The sequence below is a fragment of the Crocuta crocuta genome, unplaced genomic scaffold (assembly GCF_008692635.1).
Source record: "Crocuta crocuta isolate KB4526 unplaced genomic scaffold, BGI_CrCroc_1.0 scaffold82, whole genome shotgun sequence".
Taxonomy (NCBI): Eukaryota; Metazoa; Chordata; class Mammalia; order Carnivora; family Hyaenidae; genus Crocuta; species Crocuta crocuta.
The window spans coordinates 415,825-442,522 of NW_027528352.1; the positions used below are offsets into that span (position 1 = coordinate 415,825).

Genomic DNA, 26,698 nt, shown 5'->3' on the forward strand with positions numbered 1-26,698 from the left:
CTTGTCTAGATAAATTGGGATGGCAAGACAGGAAAGGCATAAGAGATCATCCAGAGATTAAGGAAGAAATAGAAACCACAAGGATCATAAAGGCTAAATTTGTAAGAAAAGAAGACAGAAGCAACAAGTCCAAGACCCTCTGCAGAGGGTGGATGTGTTATACACATTACCAGGAATAAAGGACAAGGAGATATCATAGCTGGATACATCTGGGATGTGTGACGGTAGTGTCACGTACATTCAAACCAAAAGCCAGTTCAGAAGAAAACCATGACAAACTGAATTCTTAGTTTGAGGTTTTAGGGATCAGTGTAGGCAGAGATTTGACAGAGGCAGGTGGAAAGTTGAAATTGAAAGGAGGATGAGAACCCAGGGCTGTGCTGAAGCNATGAAGCCCAAAAACCGGGTGTCTGGCCAGAAAGAGAGAACACTTGGAAAAGATGTTTCATTTCAAGTCCAACAAGAACTTTGTTTCAAAGTCATCAACACTCAAAGCAAATTCCCTACTGAATGAGAAGGAACCGAAGAGCTTGAAGCCTGAAGCAGAATTAACTGGGTAATTATTGGTGAACTCTGAATTTTATGTCGAGTCCATCAAGTAATCAGGACATGTTTAGTTGACCACAGTTACCTGAATGGCCAGTGTAATAGAAAAGATAATATGCAACGGGAAAAAGAGCAGCCTACTTTAGTTGGAGGGTGTCATTCATCACTAGGCAAATTCTTACTGGCTCTATGTCTTGAAAACTTAAAGCTCTCCCAAGGAATAGACAGAATTAAGAAGAAACTGGAAGATGAAGAGCTTAAGTACTGGGAGAAGAAATACAGAGGTACTTCTTTTTACTTTGATAAGTTCCACAAAGACAAATGTTTTTCTAAAAACATTCCCAGGAATCAAGGTTACACACTCCTTCAAATTCATTTCTAATAAAGAATGTAACCATTTAAAACTTCTGTGATTTATTTTGTTAGAACACTTGAGTCTTACTCTTTCTTAAAACTTAGTATAAAACTAATTACCTAGAACTCAACTGGTATGAAAATATTTGTATAAATCTTTTTTTTTTCAACATAATACATAAAATCAAAGCATCAGCTTTGAAATGAGTGCTGATGACAAAGTCAATACCACATTCCCCTTTAGGTAGACTAAAAAACCTAGGACACAGAATTGAAGTGGTTCACTGAGGCAAGCCAACAAGACAAAAGCCCATTTGCTATTCAACTTTCTTTCTCTAGAAGTTCAAAGGAGCTGCTCTTCACTTTTACTTTTATTACAAAGAGGAAATTACTGTCAATTCTTGGACATATTTCTCTTTCTGTGGTTGTTCTAAGGAATGCAGAGACTAAGGTTAACTGAAATTCAGTGCAGTACATAAAACTAGAAAAGCTACAAAGGAGGAGAAGTAAAAATATAGATAGTAAAGATGCAGGGAGATTCTTTTAAAAAGTAAAACCTCTCCTCTACTCCTAAACGTTAATACAACCTTAAACTTGTTACTTTAAATTTAGAAAATGACTCAGTCTTCCTGCCCCCAAACTCCAGCTCCCTACCCTCCCCAGAATAAAAAGTAGACAAATATCAACAGCAAAAGTAAAAGCTTTAAGTCTCCTGGAGTGGGTGGGAAGGAGGAGGAGGGGGTCATTACACATTCTCTGTGAAAGAAGACAAAGCCAGATCCACATTCCAGGGAAATCTGTCTGGTCCGAGTTTTTCCTTAAATACAGATTGGCCTGTCACTAAGCCAAGCTCTGTAATCTTCCCAGGCTGCCACCGCTGGGGAAGCCAGGAATCCCTTCTAATTAATCAAGCCCTCCCAACAAAAATTTTCCCACCCACAATAAAGTAGATTGGGGGGAGGGGAAGCAGCAGAGCAAGCTTTGTAGCCAAAAGAATTCTAGACTTTGGTGTAATACCTAACTAATCCAAGAAAACAGATGCAGGAAGCAGAGGAAATGATCTACAAACAGAGACAGACAATGAAGTAGGAACCTTTCAAAGTACTACTTTGCTGGAACCCAAGCTGAAAATTTTAAATCCTAAAATGTAATTATTATCGGGAGTGAGACCTGGCAATATTACATACTTTTAAAAATACCTTTAAAGCAGGGGATGGACCCATAAACCTTTCAGAAGCAAATACCATATACACTGATTTGGCACTTTTGACCATAAATTTGTTATTCAAATTTATTTTCTTCTCACTAAAGCTTTGTGTTTTTATGGATAAAAGCCCATGATTAATACAGCTTATGTCCGTGCCTATTTCTTGTTTCCACTTGTAAAGGAAACGGCCTTGCCTTGGCCTTGCTAATTTATCCACCCTTGTAGCCAGTTTAACCCAAGGTAACTTTACTGAAAGCTTACTCTGACAAGAAGCGAAGAGGTGGGAGCATAGAAGGATGCATGGATTGAGACCCAAAGTGTCCAACACAGCTGCTACTAGCCATGTGTGCTTCCTGAACACTTAAATTGTGGCTAACAGGAATTGAGATGTGCTTTAAGAGACATTTATACAGAAAGACAGATAAATATTTCAGACTTTGCAGGCAATGATGTCATTGTTGCAACTGTTCAACTCTAGCATTGTAGCATAAAAGTGGCCAGAGACAATATGTAAACAACAATACGCAGAGACAATATGGAGTGGCTGCATTCCAACAAAACTTTATTTACAAAAGCAAGAGCTAATCTGTGAGATGAAATTTGCTGACCCCTGGCCCCTGAACAATGTATAATTTTTAGAAATTCTAAAATACTGGCGTGGGTGCAGAACTAGAATTAAGATCACTAAGGAGCCTTGGGAAGATGTGTGTTGGCTGTCACCACTACGCACAAATTAGAAAGGAGTCCTAGAAGTATGGGACTTATCTCGCTACCACAAGTTGCAGTGACCCACAAGTCAAGAGACCCTGAAAGCTCTGGTTCCAAGGGCTCTCATCTCATTCACTGTTGCCATTTCCTGGAATTCTGGCCTAGGAGACAATTTTAAGAAAGAGTTCAAGGACAGGGACACAATGAGTTTAAAAAAAAAAAAAGAGCTCTATTATGTGCAGGAAGGTGAAAAGACTTTTTTTTCTTCAGCTAAAGAAGGATAAGCTGTTTGCACGGATAATTAATACCATTCCAGGGAAAGTCTCAGAATAAACAACGAAGGTGCAAGGAGCAAACTATTCAGTGTTCACTGGGTGTTCTATTACTTTAGAAACCATGCTCTATCCAAGTATTGTTCAACCCAGAGAGCCAAAAGTACATGCATCTATATGAAAATTTGCTTAAGTCCTTTTAAATTTTACTCAAATTACGGATTATGGTAATGCATATACACAGATTAGAGCTACTTATCAAAAAGAGGCCTCTTCTGCCTTACGCTGTCCCTACCTTTCCCCAGCTCTCACTCACCAGGAGCAGCCACACTGAAAGCAGCTATTTGATCTGGTATTTACTATCATATTTCTAAATACTATGTTCTCACTATTAATTTCTCATTACTTCAGTTTCACATACTTTCTATTGATAAGGACAATGCTTACAACCACCACCCAGACATTTCCCTCCCCAGTCTTCCAACATTTGGAGTTCACAACGATGGAATGTACCCTCTGTTCACTGCTGAGCCATGTAGTATACTGTGCTCACTTTCCTGTCTCATATAATCTTTGGTTCGCTTTAGTTAAGAGCTGCATCATTTTTCTTTTGTTTAGCGTCCCATATTCTTATCACTACATCATTCCCACACTCTCTGACAGACCTAAAAAACCTCCTCTCTGTACCCTCAAATATGCGAGTTATTTCATCCTTTCGTTTCTTGTTGAAGATCTCTTTCGTGGAACCCTATAGCCCGTGCCAATCCAACTAGCTGTGTTCTAGGCAGAACATACTGCTGACTCCGTGGGATTAGCTCAGGCACCCACCTGCAAGACTGCCCATTTCCCAGACTCTCTGTCTCACTCTTGCTCTCTTTACTCCCTCATTTTGGAAAACCACATCCTTCCTAAAACAGGGCACACTTGGACATTTTTTTAGGCTTTGCATCTCTGTAAATGTCTCTGTTCTGCCTTATCTGTCAGAAAGGCTAAAATCAAAAACACAAGAAATAAGAAGCATTGGCAAGGATGTGCAGAAGAAGAAACCCTAGTGCTCTGCAGGTAGGAATACAACTGTCAGGGCCACTGTGGAAAACAGTGTGAGATACCCCAAACAATTAAAGACAGAATCGCCATGTGGTCCAGTAATTTTACTACTGGGAATTTACCTAAATAACATGAAAACCCTATTCGTAAACATTAGATTATAATTTGCTAACTAGTAAAAAATTATATTTTTATAACAAAATTAACAAACCTGATCTAAGCAACATATACAGTTCAGTGCATCTGACATCCATCCCATTTTTCAAGCGCTTATGGAATATTTTCCAAAATAGACAGAGGAATGATGCTAAACAACAAAATGATTATTTGAAAATTCTCGGCACGCCTGGGTGGTTCAGTTGATTAGGTGTCCAACTTTTGATTTGGCTCAGGCCATAATCTCAAGGCTCAGGGTCATTATCTCATGCTTCCTGAGATAGGGCCCAGAGTAGGGCTCCACGCTGAGAGCAGGGAGCCTGCTTGGGATTCTCTCTCTCCCTCTCTCCCTCCCTCTCTCTCTCTCTCTCTCTCTGCCCCTCCTTAACTTGCTCACATGTGCACTCTCTCTCAAAATAAATAGACTTAAAAAAAAAACTCGCAAATACTTAGAAACTATATAAATTTTAATAACCCACGGATGAAAAATTAAATCACAGCAAGAATTAGAAAATATGTTTATTTGAAAAACAAAATCCCTACTTTAAGTGCATCTGTAACAAGAGGGATACAATTAAAGTAGTAAATGTTTAGAGAGAAAAATTTATAGTTTTAAGTGTATATATTAGAAAAGGCTCAAAATCAGTGATTTAAGCTTCCCCCTTAAACGGGACAGAGAAGAGCACATTTACTCAAAGAAAAGAGAAGGAATAAAATAATAAAGAATTCCAAAAAATAGAAAACAAGTACACTACAGGAAAAGGAAAGTCAAAGCCAAAAACTGGTTCTCTGTCTGAAAAGCCTACTAAATAAACTCCTAACAGTATAATAATCCCTCCTTTGGAAATGCAAATCAAAACCAAGTTATCACCTCACACCTACTAGAATGGCTGTTATAAAGACCAAGAGAAGGGAATGCTGGTGGGGCTGTGGAAGAAGGGGAACTTGGCTGGTCCATGACTGGTGGGAATGCAAACTGGTGCAACCATTATGGATAACAGTAGGCAGGTTCCTCAGAAACTAAAAATTCAACCACCATGTGATGCAACCATTCCATTTCTGGGTATATATGCAAAGGAAATGAAATCACTCTCTCTAAGAGCAGTCTGCACCCCATGTTCTCTGCAGCATTACTCATAATACAAAAGACAGGGAAACCAACTAAATGTCCATCAATGGATGAATGAATAAAGAATATGTGGCATAAGTACACAATGGAATACTATTTAGCCATTTTAAAAAAGGAAATCCTGTTTGTGAGAAATGGATAGACTTTGAGGGCATTATGCTAAGTGAAATAAGTCAGAGAAAGATAAATAATGTGTGCTCTCACTTATATATGGAATCCGAAGACATCAAACTCATAGGAACACAGAACAGAATGGTGGTTGTCAGAAGTAGCAGGAAAAACAGAAAGATGTTGGTCAAAGGGCTAAACTTCGTTATAAGATGAATGAATTCTGGGGATCTAATGTGACAACAGTTAACAATACTGTATTGTATACTTGAAAGTTTGCTACCAGAGTAGAGCTTTAATGTTCTTACCATAAGAACAGCAAAATGGTAATTATGTAAGGTAAAGGATGTGTCAACTAACTTTACTGTGGTAAACATTTCACCACATATCAAATCACTGCATTGTATACCTTAAGCTTACACAATGTTGTATGTCAGTTATATCTCATAAAGCAGGGAGGAGGAAAAAAAACCACCCCTTGGAAGGTTCAAGCCTGCCGGTCAGAATATGTGGGAACCAGGATAGCTGAGAGTTGGTATCCTAATGTCCATAAAAGGATAAAAGAGAAAGGAGAGTTGGGAAGAAACTCATTCCAGTTAAGCTCAGAGCTGTTAAGAACTTCAATCTTCAGTTCTCTGTACAATGCTTGACACATACGTAAGTACCGGATTTGTAGATATCCTCATATAATAATACTCTGTGGTTCATAATGGGTCAGTTTGTCCATACTTTCTTGGAGCAGGAACTATTCAGTAGAGCTTTCTCCTTCATTCTCTTTTTTTTTTTTTTTTTTAAATGTTTATTTATTCTTGAGAGAGAGAGAAACAGGGGATGAGCGGGAGAGGGGCAGAGACAGACACAGAATTCAAAGCAGGCTCCAGGCTCTGAGCTGTCAGCACAGAGCCCAACATGGGGCTCAAACTCACAGATCTCGAGATCATGACCTGAGCTGAAGTGAAACCAGTAACTGACTAAGCCACCCAGGGGCCCCTCTTTCAATCTCTTGATAAACTGTGACCTTCAGGAAAATGCAACTAAAAACAAAATCACTGTCTGCAAACCAAGGAAGCAACATGGAAGCTTGCCATGGATCCAGGGCTTCAACAAGGGCAAAGGAAGGGAAAACAGCAAGGAAAATACTAAAAACACCAACCTTGTGCCAGACTCCGTTGTGGGTTGCAAAGTTGTACTACCCACAAGGTGGTGAATCCCAAGCCATGAAATTAATATAAAGCCTGGTCCAAAACCACTGAAATGCCAGTGGTTCCCGCAGAACTAAATGTGAAACTGCTCAGCTGCGCTCCAGGGCTCCATAAGTCCTTCCACCAGAGAGAGAGAGAGAGAGCGAGAGAGAGAGAGAGAGAGCGCGCGCGCAAGCCCGTGCACGTGCACATGTGCAACATGGACCATGTGCAGGATGTGACTGAAAATGAGCAATTAAAAATTACACACATGAGGGCGCCTGGATGGCTCAGTCGGTTGAGCTCAACGGTCATGATCATGATCATGAACGGTCATGATCTCGCAGTTTGTGAGTTCGAGCCCTGCATCAGGCTCTGTGCTGACAGCTCAGAGCCTGGAGCCTGCTTCAGATTGTGTCTCCCTCCCTGTCTGATCCTCCCCCACTCATGCTCTGTTTCTCTCTCTCAAAAATAAATTAAAAACTTTAAAAAAAAAAGTACACACATGAACATAGATCACCAGTCTATTCCACACTTAGTATATAATAGTGGAAGTAACAGAACAATCTAAGAGACTGAAATAAATTACTTTAAAATTATAAAGAAGATAAAAGGAGGATACTTTTATTTTTAAAATAACACAAGTATATACATATAAAAAAAACTGGTATAATTTGAATTAAAAAAAAATAACCAGGGCACCTGGGTGGCTTAGTTGGTTAACCATCCGACTTAGGCTCATGATGTCACAGCTCCTGAGTTCGAGCCCTGCATAGGGCTCTGTGCTGACAGATCAGAGCCTAAAACCTGCTTTGGATTCTGTGTCTCCATCTCTCTCTGGCCCTCCCTGACTTAGGCTCTGTCTGTCTCTCTCTCTCTCTCTCTCTCTCAAAAATAAACATTAAAAAAATAAAATAACCAAACACAAATTCTCAACTGAAAAATATAGTCACTAAAAATAAACAAGAATAGATTAAATACAGATTAAACAGCAAATTAAATACAGATGAGAAGATTTTTTTTAATGAACTGATTTTTTTTTAATAGTTTATTGTCAAATTAGTTTCCACATAACACTCAGTGCTCATCCCCACAAGTATCCTCCTCCATGCCCATCCCCCCCTCCCCCCACTAGATGAGAAGATTTTAATGAACTGGAAGAGGTCTAGTAAAAAGGGTTCTGGGGGCACCCAGGTGGCTCAGTTACTTAAGTGCCCAACTCTTGATTTGGGCTCAGGTCATGATCTCATGGTTCATGGGTTCGAGCCCCACATCGGGCTACACGCTGACAGCATGTAACCTGCTTGGGATTCTTTTTCCCTTGCTCTCTGCCCCTCTCCCATCCCTCTGTTTCTCAAAATAAATAAATAAACTTAAAACAAAAAAGCTCTCTGAATGCAATGCAGAGACATAAAGAGAAATAATAAAAGGCATATGGCCAAGCAGCACTCCTATAAATCTACCAGAACAGCATTTGTAGGAATGTACAATGCATCCCAAACCAGAAAAACAACAAGCTTGAGACTTCATAGTGAAATTGTAAAACCTCAAAGATAGAAATAAAATCTAAAGGGCATCCAGAAAGAAAAAATTTGATAAGAAAGAAATCACAACGAGGCAGATAGCAGACTTCTGTAGTGGCTAGTCTCCACGGATGTGCCCCCACCATTCTTCCCTTCCCCAGGAGCACATGCTGCTTCTCGCATCAAAGGCTGCTCCTACCCTTGCGCTGGGCCCTTTGAGTGTGCTGACCAATGGAATACAGCATAGGTGCCACCTGAGACATCTGAGAGCAGGCCTTCAAAGAACTGACAAATTATACTTCTGTCTTCTAGAAACTCTTGCTCTGGGACACCATCCCTCAAAACTCAGCCCCCGTGCTAGTTGGTGCCCAAGCCACACAGAGTAGCCTTGTGAATGAGAATGAAGGGCAACAATTAACAGCCCCAGGTGAGATCCCAACCACAGCCAGTGTCAGCTGACAGCCATGTATGGCCTCCTTGACGTTCCAGCTGAACTGAGTCCCCAGATAATTGCAGCCCCAGCCATCATCAAAAAGAGAAATGACCCAAATGATACCAGGCAACCTGGAATGGTAAGAACATAATGGCTTGTGTTTTAAACACTAAATTTTAAGGTGGTTTTAAATATCAATCAATATCTACAGTGTTTCTCAGTTGCAGTAACAGATTCCAGAAGACAATGGCAAAATATCTTCCAAGTGCTAAGGACAAATAACACTCAACCTAGATTTCTATAACCAACTATCTAGAATTAAGCCAAAAAATACATTCTTAGACAAACAGGGAAAGTTCACCACTTAACAATCTCTCGTGAAAAGAAATACTACAGAACACATGGATACAAGAAATAATTGTAAGTCATGAAAATTATAAATATGTTGTAAATCTAATAAGCCATGACTTGATAAAAATAATATATAACTACAATATTAAGTAGTATCTGATCTGGTTAAATACTGTAATTTGTCTGTTTTGGTGTTTCTGTTAATAAGTTTATTTATTTATTTAGAGAGAGAGAGAGAGAGAGAACGCATGAGTGCTGGAGGGGCAGAGAGAATCCCAAGCAGGCTGCACTGTCAGCACAGAGCCCAGCGTGAGGTCTGAACTCATGAACCATGAGATAATGACCTGAGCCTAAACCAGAGTCAGATAGTTAACCGACTGAGCCACCCAGGTGCCCCTGTTTTGATGTTTTGAATATTAAATGTAACACTAGCATATAAAAGATGTCCTAAATAGCCAACACAGCTGAAGGCATCTCAGAGACTTTATACTCACTATTAATTCTTCCCCTCCCCTTCCCCACCACCCCTCACACACAGTTCTCTCATCCCCCCTCACTTGAGAAGGTCTCAGCCACAGCCATCAAGAGAGACAGAAGAGAAACTAATAAAAAACAACAGAGAACAGCGAGGCAAGAGATCTCTCTACAGGCATTCAACCACCTGCAGCATTTGGCACCTATTTCTTTATTTTCATCTGCTTTGTCATAATCAAAACTCATGTCACTGATGTACAAACATGAATAACAATTTTTAACATTTAGGATCAAGTTATGACCAAAAGGCATCTTACCTAGATTTTAAGCAAGAAACTCTCATAAGCATATGAACTATTAATGTTTCCCCTATCTCATTTTTAATTTTTTTCTCAAGGAATAGCAAGTTTAAAAATATGTACTGCTTCATGAATTTCCATGTCATCCTTGTTCAGGGGCCATGCTAATCCTCTGTATTGTTCCAATTTTAGTATATGTGCTGCCCAAGCAAGCCCCTCCACCTCGTTCTTAACAAGCAAACCTTCAATCACCTAAAGTTTTCGGTAAAATTCCTAGTTTAAGGAGTAGAAGGAAAGTTCAGAGCTTCAATTGTCAGTGCACACAGAACTCAGTTATATTAGAAAATGATTAACCATTTTAAAGAAGACTATTAAGCACTACTTACTTTAACAGCAAATTTCTTTGACGCCATAGTTTACTGATTCCAGAGTAATTACAGACCTTTAATAGAAAAGAAAAAGTTGTAAGTAGGTATATAAAAATCTTTCTATTTGATAATATAAAGGAGAAAGGATGGCTGAATAATCAAATATCAATAAGTATTTGCAATATAAATGTTTAGTTATGATTGGTCTTTAAAAGCTATTAAATTAGTAACTTAAAAACCACTAACAAAGGAAAGCACAGGCTCAGATGCATTCTACCAAACATTAAAGAATTAATATCATGGGGAGACTGGGTGGCTCAGTCAGTTAAGTGGCCGACTTCAGCTCAGGTCTTGATCTCACGTTGTGACTTCAAGCCCTGCAGCAAGCTCTGTACTGACAGCTCAGAGCCTAGAGCCTGCTTCCAATTCTGTGTCTCCTTCTGTCTCTGACCCTTCCCCACGCACTGTGTGTGTCTCTCTCTCAAAAATAAATTAACATTTAAAAAAATTTTTTAAAAGAATATCAATGCTTCACAATTCTTTTTTAAAAAATACAAGCACAAGATGGGATGTCTGGGTGGCTCAGTTGGTTAAGCATATAACTCTTGATTTCAGCTCAGGTCATGATCTCAAAGGTTCATGGGTTCGAACCCTATGTCAGGCTCTGTGCTGACAGTGCGGAGCCTACTTTGGATTTTCTGTCTCCCTCTCTTTCTGCGCCCCCACCTCTGTCTCAAAACTAAAAAAAAATTAACATTAAAGAACAAAACCACAAGAAAAATTTCTTAAATCATTTTAAGAGGTCAATATTATCCTGACACCAACACCAGAGAAATCACAAAAAAGGAAAACTACACACTAATATCCTTTATGAATAAAGACACAAAAATCCTCAACAAATATTACAAATCAAATCTAGTATATGGAGGATTATACACAATGTATAAACTTGGATTTATCCCAGGAATACAAGTTTGATTTAAAATCTAAAAATTAATCAATATAATCCATTATAAATAGAATATAAAAGAATCCAGATGGTCTAAAATTTAAAAATTATCAAAACCAACACTCTTATTTAAAAAAAAAAAAATCCACACACTAGTTAATAGAATACATCCTCAACTGATAAAGAGCATCTATGAAAGCCCACAGCTAAAATCATACCTGATGGTGAAAGACTAATGATGAGGGTGGATTCTTGGATTTTTGGTCTCCTGCTCTCTCTGCCTCTCCCCCTGCTGTTTATTCTCTTTCTTACTTTCTCTCTCAAAAATAAGCATTTTTTAAATTTTTTTAAAAAAATTTTAAAAGAGAGTCAACTGTTTCTATATGACCCTTTACTGGGCTCAGCCAGGCAAATGCCCTCTCTCACCCCTGCAGCAAGAAATCTAGAGAATTACTTTCTGGAGAGGGTAAGGAAGAGGATCTCTGGTCTGGAAAACACAAGGCACAGCATGAAGGGCAGACTACCCTACTGAAAAAAGAAAATTAAAGGAAGATTTACAAACTTAGTGATATCTTCTAACCCATACATCCCTTATGATGGTTAATTTTATATGTCAATTTATCTGAGTTATCTATGCCCAGATAACTACTAATAAGACATTATCCCTGGATATGTTTGTGAGGGTGTTTCTGGGATAAATTAGCATTTGAATTGGTGCACAGAGTAAAGCAGATGGCCCTCCCCAGTGTAGGTGGGCATCATTCAATCCATCGAAGGCCCAAATAGAACAAAAAGGTACAAGAAGAGTTAACTGGGACATTCATATTGAGTTGGGACACCCAGATAGTCTCCTGCTCTCAGACTTAAGCACTCCTGGTTTGCAGGCCTTTGCGCGGAGAATGAATTACACCAGTGACTTTCCTTGTTCTCCAGCTGGCAGACGGCAGATCATGGGACTTCTCAGTCTCCACAATAGCACGGGCTAATTCCTATCATATTTATATACACCTTACACTGGTTTTGAGTCTCCAGAGAACCCTGACTCGTATACCCTCTATCCTGCCTCGGCTCTCCAAATAGGAGACTAAAACCTCCCCCTTCAAGGAACAGGACTAACCTGAAAGGCAGGATCTCTAAGTACTGACATCAGGGACTCCCCTAGGAAAAGCCTAGATAGATGGCTCTAAAGTGAAGCCCACACCCACAAGCCCCACATCTGTATGGAAAACTGATTTCCACCTTTTTATTCCCCCACTCTCAAATACATGCAAACAACCAGGAATCACTTGCTATCCAAGGAAAGACTCTTTCATGAAAGAAAACAAAACAAACAGAAAAAACAATTACTTGGCCAAAACCGAGACTATGCAGGGAAAGGGAACCATTTGTTAAGAAACTATAATTAATATCAGGGAAAAAGAAGATACTGCAACAAAAAAGCAATATATACAGTAACAAAAAATAGGGACTTTCAGAAAACAATTAAAATTATGAGAGCTGGAATAAAGAAACAACACGAATGCTGAAGGATCAAGTTCAGTAAGTCCTTCAAAAACTTCATCAAAAAATTTAAAAAGATGAAAAATAAGAGAGAACACATTAAAAATTAAAGAACCAGTACAGGAGGATCCATACATGAAAGCTGGGATGGTAACGTCTCATATTAGGGCATATATCACAGTAAAACATCAGGTACTGGGAACAAAAAATTAAAAAATTTAAATTCAAAAAAATTACCAACAGTGTGGGAGGTGGATAGAAGCGGTGGTAAGAAAATATTTGGCTCCAAACTGCTCAAACCAAATCCAGAGACCGAAAGACAATAGAGAAATATCTTCAAAATTCTGAAGAAAATTGTTTCCAACCTCCAATTGCATTTAAACAGGAGGGGGAGGGGGCATTTTTAGACATGCAAGGTCTTAAAAAAATTTAAATCCCCTGCGTCCTTTCTCAGAAAGCAACTAAAGATGTGCCTCACCCAAATGAGCAAATTACACAAGAAACAGGAAGATACAGGAAACAGGAAGGCCACGATGGGCAAAAGGCAGAGGAAATCCCAAGATCTGGTGAAAGCAGATCCCTGCCTGAGGTCCTGGCTGAATCCAGGAGAGAACCATCAGTGCAGGCTACAGCAGTTTACCAGTCTCCAGGAGATGCAGCTTTAAAAGTGTCTGCAAGCACACAAAATTAAGTTTAGACAACTGGTGGAGAATATGAGATTGAATTAGAACAGAAACATGGAAAGCTAGGCAACTGAATAATAACAAGGCAATTACTGATACTAGGGTAAACAAAAACTGCAAGAAAATAAAAAGAGTATTTCATATACAGCTCAATTACGACTAGCATTTATAGCCATGGTAACAAACACTGAATCGTGACTTAAACCATATTATGGTTACGACAATATTATGAGGATGGGAAATATATATATGTTTTTCTGTATTATATGGTAGGGGTATAGGCACTAAAAGCTCCTTTTAATGATAAGGGAATGTTTAGAAGCAAAGCCTAAAATCAATTTTAAAAAAAACAATAACAACCACCACCACCAACAGTAATAATACAGCAGAAATATAGTAAGTTAGCTATACGGACCCAATTGTTAAGTGCTAAACTTGGCTCCAACATGAAGACTAAGTTGAAGAGAGCTGCTCTCCAGGAAGGAATGAGGTGAAAAGGATGCCATAACTCACAAGCCTTGTACATGGAACTATTTGCCTGTTTAAATTGTGTGCACAGAAGCTTTTAGAGCAGCACTGGACAAGAGAAACAGAATGCAAGCCTCAGAAGTACTTTCCAGTTTTCTAGTAGAAGCAGTTAATAAAAAAGTAAAAGAGAAACAGAAGAAATTAACTTTAATAGTATTTTTATTTAACCTAAAAATCCAACACATTATCATTTCAGCACATAATCAATATAAAAATATTTACTGTCTTGGTGTTTAAGTCTTTGAAGTCAGGTGGATATTTTATGTTTCCAGCACATTCAGACGTGCCATATGACAAGTGTTTCAAACCTGTGGTTAGTAGCCACCATAATGGACAGTGCACTTTGAGAATGCTTGGGTTTTATAACAAGAGATGCACTTATTTATGTGTCCCAAATTCCCAATCTACAAAATAGGGATAGATATTATCGAAAGGATTAAATGGCACATGAAAACCCCAGTGCACTAGGCCCATAATGACTGTTAACAATTACTTAGTCAATGGTGATTGTTTTAATTTTTTTTTAAAAGGTGATACTGTTTGATTCTATTTTTTTAATGGATAAAGACATCTTTATCCAAACCCCAATCACTTTAAGTATTCATTTCTATTCTCTGAATGATGTAATACAGGTGATTTAGAAAAATTTTGAAAGACCTTCACCTAGTAACTCCAATATGTTATCCCAAAAATAAGTTCCTAGAGAATCGGGAACATGTGTTTGAAACAACATTTATAAAGTCATCCTGAAAACTTTAGGTAGATCTTTATATTATTTAAGCCTGATAAACACAAAATCATTCCCCTTAAATATATTAAATTAGGTTTGAATAATTTCTGCTAAGAATTCTTAAGTGCTTCAGCTGATAGAGAAAAGGGAGAGAGTTTGTCAGCAAGTACCCAACCAAGCTGAAGAACGTGATCAAATTATTTTTTAATTGTACACTGGTTTTCGCACATGTCCTTCCTTTCCTGAAGGACAGATGGACCACACTGAAGGCTGGAGCAAGACTTTCAAACCATATCTGCTGTTAGATAGATTATAGGCCATGTTACAGTGAAGGTTACATTTTTCAACTCACACTAAGGTTCCAGTGCCCTTTTTTAAAATACTTATTTTTATCTTTTTATTTTTATTAGTAAAGCAAGTGTAGCTGAATTCTTTTAAGGACTGGATTCTTCAAAATGTATCATTGAAGCTCCATCTCAAAAAAATGACCTATAGGAACCTAAGACTGAAAAGTATACAGTTTTGTATAAAATAATAGTCTGCTAATGTAAAAATAGACCACATAACTAAAAGGAACTATATAATACAGTTTGCATATATATTTTTCTTAACTCCCTTCACCTACTTCATATTTTTACCTTTTGCATATTTCCAATGCATATTTTAATATCATATGACATTCTGCCTCTCAGTGTATATAGTTGTTTTCATTTGTTTCCACAAAGTTTGGAGGCTCCAAAATCACAACTTTAGGGCTAAGAGAGACCTTATGAACAATCTACCCAGCCCTGCCATCTATTCCCCTAAAAAATATACTTGTGAGATGAGACCAGGGTCTCACAGCTGAGGGTCAAGGGCGAGAGAAGAGTCTTGCCAACTCAGCCGAGGGCAAACTAAGATGATCTGTCATCTGCAGAACTGCCAAGATCGATTGCTAACTGGACTGTCAACCCACCCCACCCCCCTACAGACAAACACCACATTCCCAAACCTCCACTGCCCACAAAGGCACAAAATCCCAACAGAGTATGACTTCAAATAGAGCTACATGAGTGCTGGTTCTCTCCTGCTAATGGAAGGAAGGAAGGAACGCTATAGCTAAGGAAACGCAGTCTGAATTAAATTTACCATTGTGCTATGTGACATGGCATATATCTTCATAAACAAAAAATAAAGTCCATCAACATAAAGCCCATAACACATCTGGATAGCCAGTGCACAGACCTTAAGCCTGCATATCCACTGAAGTCATTCCAGATAAGGAAGATGTAGTTCTTTTGCTTCATTACATCATTAGAGACAAGTGCTAGAAATGAACTAAATGGTGAACTGAAGCAGTTTGCTAATTCCCAAGTACAGTAAAACAAACCATCCAGGTAGGAAGAGGTTCTCAAAGGTGAATGGCCCTCAGAGCACTGCCTGACACTAGAGGGCGCTCAAGAAATGTCTACTGAAAGAAGAAATACTCCAGATAATGGGAGCAGAGTCATTTATGCACCCATTTTATTTTTGCTGTTTTTAAAGAAATTTTCCGAAACGTATACTGAATCTTTACGACTTTCATAAAAAATGCCACATATTTAATATTTCTTTGATATTCAGAAGATAGCTTCTACCTATCAACACACTGGGCTTCTCTGAGCTGCTACTCAACAGTCGAGCCAGTGAGGTTTCAGGCAAGGCTCCCTTTCCCCCTGCAACTTAATCAGATAAGGCTAGAAACCCTAAGGGACCAAGTTTGTCAGGTTAATGGGATATTTTCCAAGCCATGCATGGATTTGCATGGACTTCAGTGTGAAGGTAACAGAATGGCCTACCTTAACTGTAGGGTTTCTGAAATGATGAAATGGTTGAGTCATGGTATACAGGATGGTACCCTCTGGGTTTGAGCCTCAGTATTTCACTCTTTCTGCCTCAGTAGGATAAGGCTGTTACACAGGCGGACTCTCAGGTCTCTTCCATTTCAAAACCTTTGCTTTGTGATCCAAAATCCAACAGCAGTTCAAGGAACAAATACTACCAGTCTACAAATTCAAGAGGAAGAGGGAATCCCCTCCCCCCTCCACAATTCACGAAGCCCTGATAGCAAAGCCCAACAAAAGAAGTATAGGAAATGAAAATCACAGCCAATTCTACACATGAACATAGAGGCAAGAAACCTGAACAGAAGCAACTGACTCTAACAACATATGAAAACTACACCAGAACCAAGTGAAGTTTATCAGAGGTGTGCAAGGTCAGTTTAACACTAGACAAATCACCATACTAAAAAATTAAAATAGGAAAAAAAAAACAAAAGGTCATTTTAACAGGAGCAGGAAAAAATAAAGAACATTAGGAATCTGAGAAAAGAAATTTCTTAATTATAGGAGCACATGGGTGGCTCAGTCAGAAGAGCAGGCAACTCTTAATCACAGGATCATGAGTTTGAGCCCCACACTAGGTATAGGGAATACTAAAAATAAATAAACTGGGGTGCCTGGCTGGCTCAGTCAGTTAAGCGTCTGACTTTGGCTCAGATCAGATCTCATGGTTCATCAGTTTGAGCCCTGTGTCAGGCTCTGTGCTGACAGATCAGAGCTTGAAGCCTGCTTTGGATTCTGTGTCTCCCTCTCTCTCTGCCCCTCCCCTGCTCTCATTCTCTCTCTCTCCAAAATAAACAAACATTAAAACTTAAAAAAATTCAATATTTAAATAAACTGTTTTTAAATATTTTATTTATTTTTGAGGGGGGGAGAGAGAGAGACAGTGTGAGCAGGGGAGGGTCAGAGAGAGGGGGAGACACAGAGTCTGAAATAGGCTTCAGGCTCTGAGCTGTCAGCACAAAGTCCAACATGGGGCTTGAACCCACAAACTGTGAGATCATGACCTGAGCTGAAGCCGGATGCTTAACTGACTGAGCCACCCAGGTACCCCTAAATACATAAACTTTTAAAAAGTTCTTAATCATAAGAAAGCATCTACAAAAAATGTAGTAAACATGCTTTGTAATAAATCATTAAAATTAATTTCTTAGAAATAGGTAGAAAATGTAGATTTCAAAATATCTTTTATGAGCACCTCAGTGGCTTAGTCAGTTGAGCGTCCAACTCTTATTTTCACAGAGCCTCCTTAATTCTCTCTCTGTCTCTGTCTCTCTCTCTCTCCCTCACCCCCATCCTTGTCCCCTTCTCATGCTCTCTAAATAAAATTTTTTTTTAAAAGTAAAAAAATAGAATATATTTTAAACTAGCATCCCACAAATATAAAATATCTAGGAATACATCTAGGAAATGTGGAAGTCCTCCTCAAATTGCTCTTCCAACTTACTGCAGTTCTAAGCACAATTCTGAATAAGAAATCTGAGAAAGCAAAGAGGACTAAGCTACTTGGAGGAGAGAAAAGAAGAAAAAAACAAAGGAGGGCGTTTGTCTTACCAGATGCAGGAAAATTGCAACACTACAGCAAATAAAATAATATGTACTGGCAAAGGGGTAAATGGGCCAAAGGGACAGACCACACGGACTAGAAAGAAACAAACCCATCTGCTAATGGAAATGGATGATAGAAGAGGCACTGCACGTCAGTGGGAAACGAAGGGAGCATTCATTTAATACACTGTGGTGGAACAACGGTCTATCCATTCGAAAAGAGATGAAATTCACACAGTATTTCACACAACACACAAAACTCAATTACTAAAAACTCAAATGAAGAAAACCAGAACCTCTTACAGAAAGTTTTCAAGGACTCAAAGAATTTTTTTTTTAAGTTTACTTATTTATTTTAGGAGAGTAAGGGCAGAGAGAGAGGGAGAGAGAGAATCCCAAGAAGGCTCCATACTGTCAGCACACAGCCTGACATGGGGCTCCATCTCAAACTGGGAGAGATCATGACATGAGTCAAAATCCCAAGTCAGATGCTTAACCAACTGAGCTACCCAGGTGCCCCTGAAGGAAGAGTCTTTAAACTGGACTCAACAAGCACAGACCATAAAGAAAAAAAAAATTGATAGATCTGGCCATATGAAAATTAAAACTTAGGGCACCTGGGTGGCTCAGTCAGTTGAGCGTCCGACTTCAGCTCGGGTCATGATCTCACAGTTCGTGGGTTCGAGCCCCGTGTCGGGCTCTGTGCTGACAGCAAGCCCAGAGCCTGGAGCCTGTTTCAGATTCTGTGTCTCCCTCTCTCTCTGACCCTCCTTGCTCATGCTGTCCCCCTCTCTCTCTCAGAAGTAAATAAAAAAAAATTAAAAAAAAAAAAAGAAAATTAAAACTTCCCCACAGACTGATGGAAATAGTTGCAATTCACAAATCCAACAAGTCTTATAATTAGAACATATAAAGAACTCTCAAAACTCACAAGTAAAAAAACCACAATGCAGCCAGAAAATGGGCGAAAGACATGAACAGATATCTCACCAAAGAGGATATATAAGCAGGATGTCAAACAAGCACGTGAAAAGATGTTCAACATCATCAGCTCTCAGAGAAATGCAAATAAAACCCCAATAAGATATCACCACATAACCTACCAAAATGTCAAATAAAATGCCAACACCAAATGTCGATGAGGATGCAGAGAAAACAGATCTCTCGTGACTGTAAAACTGGTACAGCCACAATGGAGGAGAGGTTTCTTATAATACTAAATATGCACTTACCATATGACTCAAAAACTCACTCCTGGAAATTATCCCCAGAGAAATGAAAACCTCGGCTCACATAAAAATCTGTATACATAAGTTTAAAAACTGTGGTTTAGTGTAAAATAAAAATACTAAGAAGACTAAAAAAAAAAAATCTGTATACCAATGTGCACAGCAAACTCTACTCATAATAACCCAAAACTAGAAACAACCCAGATGTCCTTCAATGGTGAATTGTTAAGCAGACTGTGGACTATCTATACCATGGGATATTACTCAGCAATAAAATGGAATGAACTTTTTGTTGATACAGGTAACAACTTGGATGGATCTCAAGGGAATTATGCTGAGTGAAAAAAAGACAATCTGAAAAGGTTGTTTCATGTATTATTCCATGTATATAACATCCTTGAAATAACAAAATTATAGAAGCGAATAACAGATTAGAAGTTGCCAGGGATTAAAGATGTGGAAAAAGTATGTGGTTTTATACAAAGAGGTAGAAGAAGGAGCTGATGGCAATGGAGTTCTGTACCTTGACTGTGGTGTTGGTTACCTGAACACACACGTGATAAAATGGCACAGAACTAGATAAATACATGTAAAACTGCTTAAATGTAATAACTCTGGACTGTACCAATGTCAGTTCTCTGGCTTTAATGTTTACCAGGTACAGAGGACCCCCACCCTCTCTTTTCTGCCTGTGCATCCATAACTATCTCAAAATAAAACACTTACAAAAAATAAAACTTCTATTCATCAAAATACACCATAAAGACATGGGGGGGGGGGAAGAAGAGTTGACAAACTGGGACAAGATATTTACAAAACATATAACCAGCAAAAAACGACAATCCAAAACTAAACAATCCAATAGAAAAATAGGCAAAGGTGGTACTCAGAGCAAGGCGTCCCTGTCTCCAGCCACATATGCAGGTCTGGCAAGGCAGTGGGAAATGAAGGTGGAAGTTTGCTGATCCCTTCTATTATTTATCCCTTCACAACCACCGTGCAACAACCAGTCATGACTTTCTTACCTCCTCTGGGGAGATGGGAAGGGTACATCTCTCACTATTCTTTCATGAAAGCTGAAAAGCATGAAGTCTAAATAGAGAAAGACCATTACCAGGGAATCTGGAGAAAGCACACATTCTGCTCTCTTCTCTTACAGCAAGCACAGTGCCCATCATCTGGAACAGAACAGATGACAGTCAAAGGTGGATCCATCTGCCTCCCACATGAAGGAAAAATTATTACTTGGTGATGCCAGGAGGTTCCAGACCCCAAAGAGTTGGTTACCCTGAAAGTCCCCACAACCACAGCCTTTTAAAGTACCTCCTGTTTCCATCTGTACACTGCTTCATCCCCAAAGCCATCACTAGAGGTAATTGAGCAGAACTGTGCGCTGGGATCTCCCACACTTTCACAAGCCCTCTGCCCACACCTGTACACCACAGCTCAGGCAACTTCACAGCTTCAGTGCTCCCACACAGCCAACTCCATCATGTGTCCTTGAACATGCTGCTCCAACCATTCCCACCTTCACCCACACAGGCGGTCCTAGAGAATTTCCTCACCCTCCTAAGAGGAGTTATCCTCTGAAACCCAACTCAGACACCACCTGCTCCTTGGAGGCCTCCATAAATCTCCAGAGTGAATAACTCTCTTCTCTGAGCAATATCTGCACCTTATACCACCACTACTTTCATACTTAGCTCAGCAAAGTACACATAACTCTAGTTCTCATTCTGTCTCCTGTGCCTGACATAAGGGTCCTGAGGACAAGGTCCATCCCTGTCTTGATACCTGGTGCAGGGCATAGGTATGCATCAGAAGTGTGCTGACATGACCCTATTGATGTTACTAAATAAGTGGCTACAGACTGTTATTTTTTCTACATTTATACCTATTCATTTAATGCATCCTTACTGTCCCCACATTCCAAATTCCACATTAAGCCTTCTTAAAAGGGGGTCAAAGCACCCTGGACCTATTTCAATACATAAATAACAGTTAAGTTGAATGTATCACCAGCCTCCGTTGAAAGACTTGTAATATACATAAACTTGTAAAAAGAAGATCAAAGTGTTTCCTCTTGAAAATAATGGGCAACAGATCAGAAGTATTGTTGAAGTTTAGGCTACAAATGTGAGTTTTTCACTGCATAATTTTTTTAAAAAATACTGACATTCTAACATGCATTTGAATGGAAAAGATATCATTAGCCTCTGTATTCACTCAATGTTAAATCTGGGAACAAACAGATTTTTCTAGACTGTTTTACTGATCATTAAAAAGTAACACACACGCACACACAAAGCAAGTATGCAATTTAAGAAACTACTTTCCTGGGCCCTTAAAGTTGCCTCCAGGAGGAAGCAACAAGTTCAGTGCCTGGAGTTTAAAGCATAATGTTAAAAAAGTCTTTCTATCAGAGCTTCCAGTTCAAGTCCAAGTTCAGTGGAATTTTTATTTTAATTTGCCTGATTTCAAGATGTTCAGGACAATCTCCAAAAAGATTAATTTTCCAAATATCTGAAAACAATTTACATGAGTATGCCAAGAAGTTAAAGTATATTATAAACCTTCAAAATAATAGCTCATCTTCTATTCTGCATTCTTGAGCTGCGTTCCCTGGCCTGAGAATAGGCATTCTTTTCACGAAGAGGAGACTTTGAAAGAGTATGACCCCTCCAAAAATATGCGTACATAAATGTCTTTCACAGAGAGGAAAAGATTCTAAGATTCCTAAGAAAATTAATTTGGGGAGGGAATGGAAGTAGATTAAACATTATCACATGAGTGTCCTGTCATTTAAATACAAAGAAGAGATAAATGCTAATAAAGAAAGTCAGTGACCTTCTAGATTATTCTGTGGGAAAATCCAAGGCACTCTGAAATTCACATTTGTCTTCCTTTTTGAATTGCTGGCCTGTGTCATAAACCAAACTACTCCAGATTAAGAAGGCTCGAAATTAACTTTAAGGTTTCTAGTCTCTGGATTGCAAATTTCATCAAGAAAATTATTATACTTCCTTTTTTCATCTTACAAAGATTTCATTAACTATGGGAGCAGAAACAGAAAACAAAGGCCCAGAACTCCTGAAATTGTGAACAACTCACGAATTGGAAATAATTTCATTCTCTACTCCAACAATATAATTTTATCACTGAAACACACACACACACACACAGCGAAAACCAGTATCAAGAAAGATATCACAAGCTTTAACAAAATACCAAGGAAAACTGACAAATGAGCAAAGATGTTGGTGGTGACAACTTAGATAAAGCTTAAGGAGACAACCTCAGTGTAAGAAAGAATCAGCTTTTCCTATTACTCAAATGGTCATTCTGAATTCCAAAATCAGCTTTTAAAAGAGGAAAACAAAAATGAAAACACAGGGAAGCTCTAACAGTGAAAAGTGGATAATGCAAGTGACAAAAATATAAGGGCTTTTTTCTTTTTGTCTTTAAATGTAGGTCAAATATTGAAATCCTCTACCAAAAAATAATTCCACAGAACAGTCCTACCTTTCAGTCACTCTACATCCTTAATCCAGTCAGTTAGCCCATGATCTGGGCCTCTCATTTCTTGCTATGCCCATAGAAACTCTTCACCGGGCCTGGCATGGGATGCTTCATTTATATGCAAGATCTAATTCTTAATACTTTGTCAGAAATATACACAGGCACCTGCTCATGGGGACAGTCATGGTCTTCAGGTTCTAGTAAAACAGACATGAATTCAAATCCTGCCTCTTCAAGTGATCTCAGACAAGCTACTCAATTCTTCTGTCTCCAATTTTCTTATCTATTAAGTGGGATAATAACGAGTGTCTATCTCCAGGGTCCTATGAGGATTACGTAAGATCTGATATGTAGTATTTGGCAGAGTTCCGTGTTCAGTCTCTGTTAACCATAATCATTATAAACATTGCAGGGCACAGACAGCTCCTAATCAATCCACTTCATAGTCCAAGCCCCACTCTGATAACTGTTTTCCCAGCACCTTCACAACACAAAATAACTTCTGATAATCATTAACATAATTGTCTTAAAATCTAATGTTTTTGATGTGAAAACCATAGACATGGAATACAGATCTTTAGTTGCTACTTGGGGGCGGGGGGAGAGGATTACTACAAGGGAGTAGCAGGAGGGAATTTGGGGGATGTGGGGGGGGGGTTGATGGAACTGCCCAGCATTCTGATTGACAGTGGTTACAAAACTCAGTGCACTCGTCGAAATTCATGAAAGTGTATACCAAAAAGAATGAATTTTACCATATGCAAATATAAAATATTTTTTAATTGCAAAACAAAAAATTCCAACTAGAGAAATCAAAATGGTGACACAAATGAAATTCAGTGTCTGAGACATTATAACAGAAATATTCTATATATTATCTTATAACTAACATAAGTCAAATCCAATTTTAGTTACCAGCTCTGATTTATTCAAGCACAAAATGTCAATACTATAATAATCAGGAAGCACTGCTTTTCTATAACAGAAGCAAAGACTTTTAAAAAAATATATTTATTTATTTAGAGACAGAGCACAAGTGAGGGGGGGGGGGCGGGAGAGAATCCCAAGCAGGCTCCACACTCAGCGCAGAGCCTACAAACCGTGAGATCATAACCTGAGCCAAAATCAAGAGTCTGATCCTTAACTGACTCAGCCACCCAGGCGCCCCAGAAGCAAACTTTAGAAATGTACCTACACCAACACTAAATGAGCGGTATGCTCCATTTAGATCTCTACTTTGTTGCCTAATGAGTAGGTTTTTTAGTGTGCACCCATTATCGTTTTCAATCTCCAAAAAGTAATATACAAGTAGTAGGCTTTAAAGATTTAACACAGCTTAAAATAATTAGGCACGTACATATCAAGAGATACAATCACTAAAAAGTCAAGGCATGCATTTTGCATTTTTTTTTAATTTTTTAAATATTTTTATTTATTTCTAGGAGAGAGAGAGAGACAGTGTGAGCAGGGGAGGGTCAGAGAGAGAGGGAGTCACAGACTGAAACAGGCTCCAGGCTCTGAGCTGGCAGTCAGCACAGAGCCCGACGCGGGGCTCGAACCCACAAACCGCGAGATCATGACCTAAGCGAAAGTCGGACGCTTAACCGACTAAGCCACCCAGGCGCCCCGCATTTTGCATTTTAAAAAGGCAAATTTTTGACTCAGAAAACATTAATCCATAAACTACAAAATGCAAAGGTAAAAAAAAATCCCAATACATACACATTTACACATTTTACTAGTCATCTCCTGGTTTCAGTGTACATAAAAGGCATGGCCACCAAATCATTAGACTTTTTTTCCCCAATTCAAATAAGCTGAAGAACAAAGCAATGTGAAAAACCTAAATGTCCTTCAACTATTGAATGTGTAAACAAATTACAGTACATCTAGCAAGATACTACCTAGCAATTAAAAAGAAATGAACTATTGATACTTGCAACAAAGAAGGCCCTCAATCATGAAAAGAAACCAGACACTCCCATAACTCCTATCAAAAAAGAGCATGTACTATATGATTCCTTTTAGATAAACTAGGAAATGCAAACTTATCTATAATAACAGAGAGCGGATGAGTGGTTGCCTGAAAGTTGCCAGAGGGATTATAAAACAGCAAACGGAAATTGGGGTGACTGATGGATATATTCATTACCTTGACTATGGTGATGGTTTTACTGGTATACACATGTCAAGCATATCGAACTATATACTTTAAATATGTGCAGATTACTGTATGACAATTACAGATATAACACGGTGATATTCCGGGTTCAGCCCCACACCATCACAAAATAGTGATTATCAAAATGAAAGAAGTCAAATAAATTTTTTGGTGCCCCAGTGCATATAAGACTGATGTTTAAGCTATACTAGTCTATTAAGTACATATCTAGTACATTGCTCCAAAAAAGCAATGCAACTAAAAAATGCTTTATTACTAAAAACTGCTAATGATCACCTGAGCTTCCAGCAAGTTGAAATCACTGATCACATAGCACCATAACAAGTATAATGAAAACATCTGAAATTCTGCAAGAATTATCTAAATGTGACAGAGAAACATGAGGCAAACAAATGCTGTTAGAAAAATGGCACTAATAGACTTGCATAGCGCAGGGTGGTCCCAAACCTTCAACTTGCAAAAGCACAGTAAAGATATGCCTATATTCCTCAATAAGGCTGCTTAAAAAGAAAAAGACCATTAAAAAAATTCATCTTCCTAGTATATTGTTTAGACCACCACCGTCTCTTCCAAACAGGTGAATGTAGAAAACTTATGGAACTTTTCCCCTTAGTGACTTCCATGCATGAACAAAACCTTAATAACCCAAAGATTTGATAAATTACAATGGTTAATATTCACATTGCTGTGATCACATGCCAGACCTTGTTTTAAGCACTTTTCTAATATTCACGTATCTAACCCTCACATCAACCCTATTTTACAGAGAAGACTTAAGTACAGAGAGCTATGTGATCTTCTCAAGGTCACACTGCTAGTAGTAGGTGGAGCAGCTAGGATTTGAACCCCCAGGGTGTGACTCTGAAGTTCATTTTTAAATTCATTACCCTGCCCACTATGCTTTACTGGCACACACAAGACAAGACACAATATGTGAACAACAAAAGCAATACATATTGCACTTAAAGAATATTTGCTCATACTCACAGAAGTATTTGCTACATTTTGAAAACTCACAGAAGGTTAAATTTAACACACACACACACACACACACACACACACACACACACACACACACACACTGGGGCACCTAAGTACTACTCAGTCTGTTGAGCATTGACTTCTTGATTTCCCCTCAGGTCACAATCCCAGGGTCATGGGATCCAGCCCTGTGTCGGGCTGCGCTCTGAGCTTGGAGCAAGATCCCTTACCCCTCTTCTTGCCTTGTGCACTCTAATAAAAAAAGAAAAAAATTAATAAAAATATTTTTAAAAGAAAACTTCAATTCTTTTCCCAATTAATAGGTGGAAAAAAGACAAGAAAGACAGAAAGGCTGGACGACTTGCTGAGCACATAGAACAGTTCCTGGGAAGCTGGTTCACCACATTTTCAGTCCAATTCTCTCCAATGGGTTCAAATTCCTAATTATTTTAAGTAAATCTATCTAAGGGACAAAAACCTAAATATGAAAACCGTAAAAGTAATTTGCTGTTCTCTCAAATACCTTACTGGTTCCTAAATTCCATCCACAGAGTCTAAAACTCTGCAGATAGCGACATCTGGGTGGTTCAGTTGGCTAAGCGCCCGATTTCGGCTCAGGTCATGATCTCACAGATCGTGGGTTCGAGCCCCGCATTGGGCTCTGTGCTGACAGATAACTCAGAGCCTGGAGCCTGTTTCAGATTCTGTATCTTCGTCTCTCTCTGACCCTCTCCTGCTCACACTGTCTCTCTGAGAAATAAGTAAATAAATAAACATTAAAAAAAAATTTTTTAATAAATAAATAAATAAAACTGCATAGAATCATAGAAT

General features: G+C 38.7%; 1 protein-coding gene and 1 pseudogene across 1 annotated transcript in view; both read right to left on the reverse strand.

The window, feature by feature from the left end:
• The window catches only part of SLX4IP (SLX4 interacting protein), a 183,889-nt gene that overhangs the window by 155,525 nt on the left and 1,666 nt on the right, over positions 1-26,698 (reverse strand). The window contains exon 2 of the mRNA XM_077753739.1: positions 10,175-10,230. Coding sequence (XP_077609865.1) covers positions 10,175-10,201 — 27 coding nt within the window. The 5' untranslated portion in view covers positions 10,202-10,230. The remainder of the gene's footprint in view (positions 1-10,174; positions 10,231-26,698) is intronic.
• LOC144223057 (U6 spliceosomal RNA) lies at positions 9,900-10,000 on the reverse strand (annotated as a pseudogene).